The sequence below is a fragment of the Protopterus annectens genome, chromosome 4.part0 (assembly GCF_019279795.1).
Source record: "Protopterus annectens isolate FY-2018-M chromosome 4.part0, PAN1.0, whole genome shotgun sequence".
Classification (NCBI taxonomy): domain Eukaryota; kingdom Metazoa; phylum Chordata; order Ceratodontiformes; family Protopteridae; genus Protopterus; species Protopterus annectens.
In genome coordinates, this window is record NC_056733.1 from 928,778,066 (window position 1) to 928,790,736 (window position 12,671).

A 12,671-nucleotide genomic window follows, 5' to 3' on the forward strand; every position below is an offset into this window, starting at 1 on the left:
GTTTTCTGGGGAGGTAGGTTTGTCATTTGAGCCTTGCCTAAAAAAGTCACTATGGGGGTGGCAAGAGCCTTTGCCAATATCCGGAAGCCCAGGGGTGACAGGTGCAAGCCATCCCTTGCGAAGCAGCGTGGCTTGTCGAGCATGTCATCCCAAGCAGACAGACATTGGATCCCCTTAGAATGACACCAGTAATTAAGCCAATTGTTAAAACTGATCATTTTGTCTTTGTACTGTGGCATCATTCTTGGTGAGGGTAAGATGCTGCTCAGGGTCAGGGTCATACCGGCCTGTGCTACATAATCAGAGAGCTCCTCTTATGTCTCTTTTCATGTAGTCCAGGGAGGTACGTCTCAGGGCGTTCACACCGGCATGTACAATGACTGAGTCATATTTGTACTTGCTGTGGAGTGACCCGAGTGCTTGTGTTATGTGGCGGATTCTATCTCCCGACAGGCAGCTTACTGTGACCTTTTCCTTGTTCAGTCTGGTGAGCGGGACGTCAGTGTGTCTGACTATGGAGTCACCTATTACAAGTGTGTCTGGCATGTTGTTTTGCCTTAAGGGCTATGACTGTTTAGCACACTGACATTGTGAACTATGTGTTGCATGTGCTATGTCTTGAGGTGGCGGTTGCTTGGGTGTCTGCTTTGGAGGCCTCTGTTGTTTTGGTAGATTTTTAATCAGCGCCTCCGAGTATGTTTTTGTGTGTTTATGTGTTTGGATTGCAGTTGTGATAGTTCTATGTGAGACTGGGTTTGTGGTGTGCGTGGTTACCTTCTCCTCATGACTGGTCTTGCCAGTACTGAATTGAGAGAGCTCAGCCTCCAGTTGGGCTATATAGTTGCATCTCTCGCATATATTTGTATTTGTTGGGAGGAGGAGAGGGTTGTCTGTGTACATGAGGCAATTGTAACATTGCCTCAAGATTCCCAGATTCACCAGCTGAACAGGAGAAGATGCCAGCAACTGACCCTTCGACATGCTAGAACAGGGAAAAAGATTGCTGTGTAACTGAGTCAGAAAGGATCTATAGGGAAATGGGTACTCAAGGGAATTTAGGTGAATGAAGTACTTTCTTTTGTTTAAGAGTGCTTTACCTGTATAAAAATGCTTTAGGAGCAAGTGCTGAGCTTTTCAGTTAGAGTATAGGCTGTTTAGATTGCAAGTAGAGCAGTTCTAAGGGAAAAATTGAAGAGTAGACTTTACGGAGCCAGAAATAGTTTAAACTTGATTAACTGGCGCTGCCCGATGCTGCTCTATGAGCAACTTCGCGCTAATTATAGCAGGGGGTTGAAAAGAGCCAGGAATTGACCCAAAATGGCCAATAAACTACAAGTTGCTTGGCTGGAACCAATCCTCTAGGGACAAATAGGTTGCTCAGTGCTCCCCACTCCCACTGGTGAACAAAGAAGCTTCCTCTTATGCAAATAAGGATATGGATAGCACAGGAACTAAGACAAAGCCCAGAGATCAGCAAAATCTGAAGACTGGACTATTCTAGTTCAGAAAAGCGGGAAAACAAGGATATATATATTTTTTCTTTTTTTACAGAGAAAGGAGAAAAAGATACAGTAACAAACAGTAAATGCTATAAAACGGCTAGCACACTTGAGTGTGTTAGCCTAACAATTAAATTAAACAAAAAAATAACTTTTTAAAGTGCTAACAGTATAAAATCAACACAAGTACAGTAAAAACAATATGCAGAGCTGTTTTTTAAGCGAAATGCAGTCGAGATGCAGTAATTAAAGCGAAAGCCAGAAAAAATACTTATAAATCCAGGAAAGTCACTCTTTCACTCTCTGCTGCTTGAACAGACAACTGTGATCCCCACAGATGACAGCAATATTGCTGGTGCCTGGTTGCTACTCCAGAGAGAGAGCGAGTGAGGACTCGATCATGGGGCTCTCACTCCGTGAAGCATGAATGAACTAATTAGGGCGTGGGGAAGCAGTAGTAAAGGTAAATCAAAACAGTAAAAAAGATATTCTCCTGACTCTTTGGTAGAGTAATAGGGTACCAGAAGATCCAGGTAAGGATAGATGGGAGGGAATAGCTGGTTCCAGTGTACCCACATTCTGGAAGGAGAGAGTGGTGGTTTCAATATGCTGACCACCACTTTGCAAACAGAAGCCTATGTGGAAACAAATTGGTCATCATGAGGGAATGTGTTTTTGGTGATCCGGGGCTGATGATGGGTAGCCCTCATAACTTGTGGGTGGAAATGCACACAAGTGGAGGTAGAGCATAGAATATGCAGCGACACAGATGCACATCTTAGCCAGTTGGGGGTCAGAATTTGGTCCCTAATAGATATGCCATTGTTGTTGGGATACTAAAGAGGGCACAAAAAACCTCCTTGTCTGTCTGTATGATGGCCACTCTGGTTGGCTGTCACCCCCGTAGTGATGATACCTAGTATGAGGGAATAAATGGCCTAAAGGCACATTGTGGAGACTTGATAGTTGGTAAGTACTGAGGCAAGAAATATTTCATGGCTCAACCAAGGAGAGTTTAAAAAAATACATTTTGTTTGGTCAAACATTTCCATATTATCCTTTGAATTAAAGTACAAGTACTTGCGTTTTGAATATTTAAGGAATGAAGATTATCTTTTTCCTTATAAAAGCTATCAGCTGCAAATCTTTGTATTTGGTTACGTCGTAAGACAACGTTTTTGTGTAAAATGGTTTTGCTTGCTTTTCAGATACTCGTTTTCCTCCTCCTAATATCAAACTGGCTGTTGAGCTGCATAAAGTGACAAAATGACATCTGTAGGCTCACCTCTTCGTTTGCCAGAATGTACCATTGGTCCGAGAAAATTTCGAGTTATACATATCAGTACACCTCATGCATTTGAACTGAGTTCCAGCTGCAAGGAATTGGCAAGTTTTGTTTTGTGTGTGCGTGTGTGTATGTGTGTCTGTGGCATGGTGAGCATTGATCTTGTTTGTTCTTTTGATAGCTGGGCATATCAGCTTGAAAGTATTACTGTAAGACAATCAGTATTAAAAAGTTTCAGTGGCTTGCAACAAGATTAAATTTTCAGAAAGTAATATTTTAGTCAGGTTAACCTGGTGTTAAAACTGAATACTTGCCAAGTGTTTACTCGTATTAAGTATTTGTTTAGAATTAAGCAAGTCATCCCATTGAATGATACAAAGTTACCCTGTTGAAGCATGCAGGGTCTACAGAGGTGATATTTTATATTTACTGCTTACGTGTATCAACAGGAAAGGTAAAATACCCATTTTTGCCCTGTTGACATTGCTTTATTTTGACATCTGTTGAAAAAAAAAAGCACTTAAAAAATCTGTATAGATTTTTTAATTTATTTATTTTGCTTCCTTGCGGGCCTTGCTTCTCTGACTGCACCCATTCAGTCCATTCATCCCACGGTGATAGGGCAGGGCATTCCTGGCCCGTTGTTTCCTACCCTGGAATCTCTACTTATCCTTCCTTTCCCCTATCATTGATAGTGGGGCACTATGGAGTAGGTCAGCTTGCTGGTCCTGCAGGGTGACCTACTCTTTCTCTGTGTGGAGCATGCCCTGTGAGCTCCATTGTGAGCTGCCTTCCAAGGAGAGCATGCCTTCTACAAGAGAATCCTCTTGGCATGTGCATTGGCACCATGGCAGCATGTGCTCCCCAGGCCTGGACTCCATGACTGTAACACTTGCTACTTCTGCTAGGTGTGACCTAGGTCATGAGGTAGAGCTGACTGTCACCCCCCCCCACATGGACGAGCCAACAGCAGCCTCTCCTACCCACCCTCCGCTGCCAGCTCCAGTGGCTGCCACAGAAGCTAATCAAACACGGGTCACCTACACAGTAGTCAAGACTTTATTGTTGCACACTGGGGGATGGCTGCCTGATTTTACATTAGATTTATGAACAAAATACCAAGATTGGTGTTTTCAGCTTGAGTATTAGTAAGCACAAATCCCCCCTCCGAGACAACAACCTCTTATTCTCATAGCAAAAATAAAGTGCATGACAGGTGACTTAAATTGAAAAGTGAAATGCGCACCTCAGGCATTTCTGCCATACCACTTGCAATCTGAAATTGAAGTGAAAATATATTGAAAAGTAGCAAGTGGAATACAGCAAAATTGAAATATTAATTCAGACTTGTGTAAAAGGATGAAGTGCTGGCAACAAGGAATGATAACTTTTACTGTTTTAATTTTAAACTTTAATAACTTTAACTTTTGTATTGCTGCCTTTACTTACTTGCTTAGGATTAAACAATTTGCAAGCCCTTGTGTGAAATGTAAAACTAAGTCATTAGCTTTGTGTACTGTCAGCCACAAGTTTCATTTTTACGAATACTGTGTTATACTTGTTATATGTTTTTTATTTAATTTCCGAACTGCATTTCATCTTTATTTTGCTCTCATTCCATCACTTTTACCTTGCAGTGTCAGCTTATATGCTATTGTGCACTTCATTCTTCCAGTCTATTACTTATGGTTGCCATGTCACTGGTGAGGCCAGAGAAGCCTTTCTCAGGATGAACTAAATCAAGTAACTCACAAAAGTCCTTTTCTTTTTGTCTTGTAGACAGACGTACCCCTTTTAAAGTAGTGTGCAGTTGGAGGAAACAAATTAAAAAAATCCATTGTCCACATTTATTCCAAAGTAGTGGCAATATCAGAAACTGATAAGAGCCTTTCTGTATAGGATTAAGACTAAACGGAAGGTAATTCAAGCTCTTAGTTTGTACCTCATGTGTGTGAAACTTCTGAAAACTAGCATGGCAATAAAATGCCCCTAAACTAAATCAACTGAATACTGTAGTAACCATATCAACAATGGACCACATATCCTTTCTGGTTCTAGAGCAGTCAGAGGAAGAGTGAAGTCCCTAGTCCCCCAACTCAACAAAAGCTTCAAATACTAAAATATGAAGATTGGTATGAGTGTTTGTATTTTCAGCTTTTCCCGGTTTGGGGTCGCCACAGCGGAAGTCCAGTCCGCTAATGATTGGCAGTCGATTTTTATGGTGCTGAGTTGCCAGCCCGACGCCCAACCTTCAGCGAAGGCACGCCCATTCACGCATGTCTTTCGAAGGCCACTCTACCGCGAGGGAGGACATGCAGACTCCACACAAAAGGCACTCTAGCCATGAATCGAACAGGAAAACCTCTTGCTGTGAGAATTTGCCACCTGGCCTCCCCTGTTCCAAGCAATTTCCAAAATCACCCCCTCTGATGTCAGCCACACCCCGTTTCCAAAATAGAAAATGAAAACCCCTCAAAACCAACACATCTGTCCACACAAGGCATTGTCCATGTCCTTCCCCTCCACACTACACGCATGTTCTCCCACTCTCCTGCACAAGTTTCCAGCTGCCACACTGACACAAAATTCCCGACATTTGTCACAAACAGCAGCACAAATTAGCCTTCCCCCCCCCCCCCCGGTTCCACAGCCAAAAACTCCAGGAACAGGCACAGTGCAAGGAATGTGCAGAAATAAAACATACGGTCCTTCCAAAATACATCCACACACAGTGCATCCATGACACCCACACTTGGTATGAATAATTTTATAATTTTCTATCTCTTTAGTTAATTCACTAAGATAAAATAATAAAGATTGTACAACAGCAGAGTAACACAGCCATTGATAACGCACCAAAACAATGTCCAGAAACTCTCATCATCAGTAGAATTTCTCACCCCTTGAGACCTACCGAAAAGAAAGTATGAGGATCACTTTTTTATTGCGTTGGAGCCTCATCTGAAACCAATAAAGAATAAAATTAATGACCTTCAGATCAGATCTCCTACACTATCCTAAAATTTTTATATATATCTTCTTCTTCTTTCGGCTTTTTCCCGGTTAGGGTTTGCCACAGCGGATCATCTGTCCGCTCATTATTGGCAGTGGAGTTTTATAGTGTCGAATTGCGAGCCCGGCACCCAACCTTCCACAGAAGGCACATACACATGCACACTCACACCTAGGGCCAATTTAGAGTGTCCAATCCACCTACTGTATGTCTTTGAGATGTGGGAGGAAACCGGAGCACCCGGAGGAAACCCACGCGAACCACTGCACCACCGTGGCCGCCATGTGTATATGTGTATATATATATATATATATATATATATATATATATATATATATATATATATGATTTACCTTCATATGCTTGAAAGCACATCCTTCGAATGTGCAGATACGCTTACTGTTTATGTGAATTCCGCCCCACCGACTTCCCTAAATGTCAGGGGGAAAAAAACAAAATTCGACATTTCCAATTGCTCCACAGCTGAAGCAAGTGCTACCATAGGTCAAAAAGGGGGCGAGATTTTGTAATTTGGCATTTCGGTTTTCGCGGTTTTGGGAATTCACAGTTTGCAGTTCACGGCAGCACTTTCGAGGATGTGGTTGTCGGACATATGAAGGTAAACCATATATATTCTCGAACTAGAGTTATTGTCGTCATTTGATATGTCTAGCAGTATAATTAAGTTAGAAATTAGACCATCCCAATGTCCCTCTTTAAACCATCTTAAGCAGACATTGAAGATTAGGACCAGAATGCCATCCTAATATCTAAAGAAAACAGCCTCAAAAACTGTGATAGAGGATTGCACCCAGTGAGAGGAGCACAGGAATTAGCTGGTAGATCAGCAGTGTCTGGGGCACAGCATGGCACCTGTTGAAAAGAGTAGCGGAAGTTCACAGATACTTTGGGCCAAGTTCCCCTAGCTGTATAAATACCCCCTCAAAGGTCACTAGCCTAGCAGGGCTAGCCCAGTCAACAAAGAAAAAATAAAGTAAATACAAATAAAATCTGCCTGTGTTGTAAACACATTGAGAGAAAAGGTAATTCATTTGTTGTCATAAGACTAAAGTTTGGTAATTCAGTAAATATTACTCAAAGTGTGAGACATCACAAATGAAGACTGCAGTCTTTAGCATAAACTGTCCTCATTTGAACCACAAATCCCACAGTTAACCCTGACAGCGTGCAGGGAAGGTGATGATTATATGTTTAATAAAGTAGAGCACAATGAACATCGCTGTCTTGTGCCACTTTTTAACGAGGAGTATGATGGAAAGATGAATGTGTTCCCCTTTACTGTGGTGAAGGGGTATTCATATATCTCTGACAGCCAGTCACTGAAGTTAGCGGATTCCCAGGAACTGCATAGTGCAAAGAAAAGTTCACATGACCCTTGATCACATGTCTTTACATCTAATGACAAGAGGATAGCTGGGTCAATAGTAAATGCTATCTGATGAAGTATTTGGTAAGTATGTCTGTAGACAGTGATCAACTCCCCACACAATTAGAAACTTGTTTGTTCTGAAAAAAGCAGATAATGGGCCAGCATAATCAATTTGTTATGAATTTTTTTGTAATCTCCATGTCCATGATCATAACTGAAACTGGTCAGTAGGTCCCAGGACAAAGGCCATGAGTTCTTCTCAAGGATAGTGGTGACTGTGCAACCAGAAAAGAGTAACTCCATTACATCTTGAAGAAAGATAACTAAGAAAATCTGTGGTAGATAAGGAACCATCTCAAGGGCAAATGATCTGTAGAATATCTTACTGGAAACATTGTGGTCCAGTAGATGGGAATGAAAAACTTGTAAACTGTCATTCAGGGTTAATGGTTTGGTAAGATCATCCAGGGCTAAATGTTGAAGAGTTTTTGTATCCAGATTAAACTGAGAATTTTTTTCATCTCATCTAACACTGGTGAATAATATAAAGGGGTAAACCTGTGGTGAAATTCCTAAAATTTCTCACAGGTTCATAGGAGTTTACTAGGGTAATGACCACAAGGGCCTTTTTAAGCCTAGCCATGCATCCCAAATCTCTGAGAAGTTTTGATACCTTTGATAAGTGTAAGCATGGGCCTGGGAGACAAACTATTTACAGGTTACCTGTGTCCATTTAGAGATATTGGTGCCAAACCAGGGATGAATTCCAGTGTCCCATCCAATTGTCCAAGTTGCACTTGAATTGGGTTTGGGAGGAACTCTGCTTCACATGGATGGAGAGCCTGTTCCATAGACAGGGTAGTCTCTGGGATACATACTTATCTCTCCAGCAGGTCCTATTTATATCACAGGAAAGGTTTAAGTCTTTAGAATGGGTAATTCTAGTACTGTTTGTTTGGTGGACATGCAGGAGGTCCATCAGTGGGGTCTGACAATTCCCTGTATACCAGGCATAGATCTCCCCTCAAAAGCTGTAGGAGACAGAATACAGGGATAGGACCTTGAGATGGTCTGCATAGGACTTTTTACTTCCTGTATTTTAGTGAGGAACCTCTGTGGACGTTCCAGTTTTTGGATATGCCTGGTTAGGTACATACCAAAGGGGGCATTGTACTCGATAGGTCTGATGAATGCCGAATACAGTGGAACAATGACTTCCTTTGACATGGATGCCATACCTTTGTTTATAAGTTGAGCAACATAAAATGATTTCCTCACCACTGTAGACAAATGATGGTCAAAAGCTAGGTTATCATCTATGTGTGTCCCTAGGTCCCTGACTACTAGGTCAGCTCTAAGGGGTGTGTTGTCAATTTGATAGTTACCAGGACTGGATGACTTCTCAAAGGATATTATTATGCATTTCTTGGCATTTAGTTTTAGTCCATGGCTCTGACACCAGTTTGTCTGTGTCAGCGCCTCCTGGAAAACATTTGTGTCAGTGTGAGATTCAGTGACAGCTCCTAATTTGCAATCATCTGCACATTTAGTCAGTCAGAGACCACTGACATTGGCCTTTACTTCTGAGAAGTAAATGCCAAAATGGAGTGGTCCAAGGACTGATCCTTGAGGGACTCCACTTATGACTGGCCTCTTTGCAGAGGTGGACTCCCCCCAATTCAAACTTCCTGGGTCCTGTCTGTGAGCTAGTTAGCTATCCACTGGGTGACATATGGGTTTGTGCCTAACCTCTTGAGTTTGTCAACAATGCCCGAGTGGGGTTTTGTGTCGAATGCTTTGGCCAGGTCAAAGTAGGCAGTGTGAATGATTTTGCCCTCATCCATTACTTTGGTGACCGTCTCAAAGAAGTCCACTAGGTTGAGTAGGCATGATCTGCCCTTGACGAAACCAAACTGGATTGGGTCCAGTGTCTGAAGGTTTACTGTATCTCTGTTGATCATCTCCATGATAATTCTTTCCATGGCTTTACATATAAGACCAGTGAGACGTATGGGCCTATAGTTTCCAGGGTCTGTAGATGGCCGAAGTTTGTGTAGAGGGATGACTGTTGCCTTTCTCTATTCATGAGGCATGAAGCCTGTTTGGAGGCTACAGTTAAATAGTAATTCCAGAGGCCCTGATAGGTCATGTTTTATGCTATTTAAAATGCATCCTGGGGAAGTTATATTTGATGATATTCCCTGAGGGAAGGTTGAGGGAGAGAGAGGGGTAAAGTTGGAGTTGAATCTGCCAGGAGGTTTGCTAGATCTTCTGGCTCAGTATAGGTGGCTCCATTTACAATGAGCTCTGCACACATTTGTGTATTGCCTTTGAGGTTGCAGACATAGCTAAAGAATGCTTTGTGGTTGTCCTTGGCCTGGGAGACCAAACTTACTTCAAATTTGACTTTGGTAGACTTTATTTGTCCTCAGAGTTGTTTAGTTTGATGAGAGTACTTTTATCCTGCTGGGTGCTGCACCTCCTAATTTTTGCCATGATTTTCTTCCTCCTGTTATACAGACTACTGATTTTGTGATTCCAGCGGGGTGGCTTGTTTTTTTTTAGTTAGTTTTGTACTTCTTCCTGGTGGGTACAGCTGCCTCTATGCAGCTATTAACATGCTTGTACAGGGTTTCTGTGAACAGTTCTGCATAGGCAGCAATGTTTTCGGGGTTTATGGGGGCTTGACATTTTTGCCAAGTTCTTAGTTAATAGCAGGACATTAGTCTTAGAATAGCTCCTGGATATTCCAGGTCTAACTGGGGGGGGTCCAGGTTTTATTTTTACTTCAAAGGAGACCGTCTTGTAGTCTGACCTTACCAGGGAAGGCATTACAGTAGGGGGTGTGCAGCATTCTCCCATATTAGTGAGGACTAGATCCAGTATGGTTGCACCCCTAGTGGGTGTTTTGATTATCTGGTCCAGGGAGTTTGTGTTTACAAACTCCAGGAATCTCTAGGCATATCCAACAATTGGGACATCCACAGAGGTTCTTCACTAAAAGAATACAGGGCATAAGTAAAATGTCCTATGCAGACCGCCTGAAGGACCTGTCCTTGTAGTCTGTCTCCTACAGGCTTTTGAGGGGAGATCTGTGTGTGGCATGCAGGGCATTGTCAGACAACACAATTCTGATGGACTTCCTGCATATCAGCAAAATAAACAGCACCAGAATTATCCAGTCTAAAGATTTAAACCTTGCCTGTGATATAAATAGGACATGTTGGAGAGATATGTATTGTATCCCAGAGACTACCCCGTCTGTGGAACAGGCTCCCCATCCATGTGTAGCAGAGTTCCTCCCTAACCCAATTCAAGTGCAACTTGGACAATTGGATGGGAAACCGGACATTCATCCCTGGTTTGGCACCTATGTCTCTAATGGACACAGGCAACCTGTTAATGACTCATCTCCCAGGCCCCTGCTTGTAAATGTTTCATCTCTGAAGCCCCTCCTTACACTTACCAACGGTATCAGAACTAGTCAGAGATTTGGGATGTATGGCTAGGCTTAAAAAGGCCCTTGTGGTTATTAGCCTGGTAAATACCGATGAATGTATTATACTCCCAAAACATATGTTCCCAGTTACCTTTTTCTTCCTCATCACATCTGTAAAATTTGCCATCTACCTGAGAAGAAACTCTTCGGAGTCTGCTTAGAGTATAAAAATTCCTATGCAAACACTTTAAAAAGATCCTAAATCTTCTAGACTTTATGGTGCAATATTTTGTATGCCGTACTAATTATATCTTTAACAGCAGCTTCTATTCTAGATTCATCTAAAACTGTAGCAGAGAAGGCCTTTCACTTAGGATTCTTCTAACCATTTCCCTTTGCCTGTTCTGTGATGTCAATCCCTGATAGGGAAGGCAGTCTATAGCCTGTAGTCCAAATGTCTTCTTGGCCTCTTCCCATTCTATTACCTTTTTTCCTTTAGTCATTTGCTCCCAATATCTTGGTTTCTTTGTCAGTTTTCTCCAGTAAATTGCAACTCCCTCTTGCCTATTCTGTGTTCCACTAATTGCAGTCATCCCTACTGGCAGAATCCCCTTTCTCTACTCTCATGTTGGCTAAGTTCTTAGAATACTTTCTGCTACTTTATGAATATAATATTCTCTATGGCTGTTATTCTCCTTAAGGATCTGAATCCAAACTCCCGTCTCCTTATTTCTTTAATTTCCCCCCGTTTCATCATCATCATCACTTTCCACTTTGAGTTATAGCTTTCTGCTCATGCTATGTATAGAAACCTCAACTGTGTAGCTGTAAAACATCCTTCCAGCAATACAAGGTGGTTTAAGGTTACCTCATTCGAAGGGATCAGCTTATCCCATTTACCTTAAACCACCTTGTATTGCTGGAAGGATCAGCTTATCCCATTTACCTTAAACCACCTTGTATTGCTGGAAGGATCAGCTTATCCCATTTACCTTAAACCACCTTGTGTTGCTGGAAGGATCAGCTTATCCCATTTACCTTAAACCACCTTGTATTGCTGGAAGGATCAGCTTATCCCATTTACCTTAAACCACCTTGTATTGCTGGAAGGATCAGCTTATCCCATTTACCTTAAACCACCTTGTATTGCTGGAAGGATCAGCTTATCCCATTTACCTTAAACCACCTTGTATTGCTGGAAGGATCAGCTTATCCCATTTACCTTAAACCACCTTGTATTGCTGGAAGGATCAGCTTATCCCATTTACCTTAAACCACCTTGTATTGCTGGAAGGATCAGCTTATCCCATTTACCTTAAACCACCTTGTGTTGCTGGAAGGATCAGCTTATCCCATTTACCTTAAACCATCTTGTATTGCTGGAAGGATCAGCTTATCCCATTTACCTTAAACTACCTTGTATTGCTGGAAGGATCAGCTTATCCCATTTACCTTAAACCACCTTGTATTGCTGGAAGGATCACCTTATCCCATTTACCTTAAACCACCTTGTATTGCTGGAAGGATCACCTTATCCCATTTACCTTAAACCACCTTGTATTGCTGGAAGGATCACCTTATCCCATTTACCTTAAACCACCTTGTATTGCTGGAAGGATCACCTTATCCCATTTACCTTAAAGCACCTTGTATTGCTGGAAGGATCACCTTATCCCATTTACCTTAAAGCACCTTGTATTGCTGGAAGGATCACCTTATCCCATTTACCTAAAATCACCTTGTATTGCTGGAAGGATCACCTTATCCCATTTACCTTAAACCAGCTTGTATTGCTGGAAGAATCACCTTATCCCATTTACCTTAAACCAGCTTGTATTGCTGGAAGGATCACCTTATCCCATTTACCTTAAACCACCTTGTATTGCTGGAAGGATCACCTTATCCCATTTACCTTAAAGCACCTTGTATTGCTGGAACGATCACCTTATCCCCTTTGATCCTTCCTGTCTTCCCCTCCCAGATAAATCCTTCAGCTCTTTATTAATTTATTAATTACTGCCTGTGGTTGATAAAATGAAGCCTGA

The 12,671-nt window shown here is 41.9% G+C and overlaps 1 protein-coding gene across 1 annotated transcript in view; it reads left to right on the top strand.

Moving 5' to 3' along the window:
• LOC122799682 overlaps nt 1-12,671 on the top strand; it is a 161,247-nt gene that overhangs the window by 79,252 nt on the left and 69,324 nt on the right. Inside the window, exon 2 of the mRNA XM_044068904.1 lies at nt 2,708-2,885. Coding sequence (XP_043924839.1) covers nt 2,766-2,885 — 120 coding nt within the window. The 5' untranslated portion in view covers nt 2,708-2,765. The remainder of the gene's footprint in view (nt 1-2,707; nt 2,886-12,671) is intronic.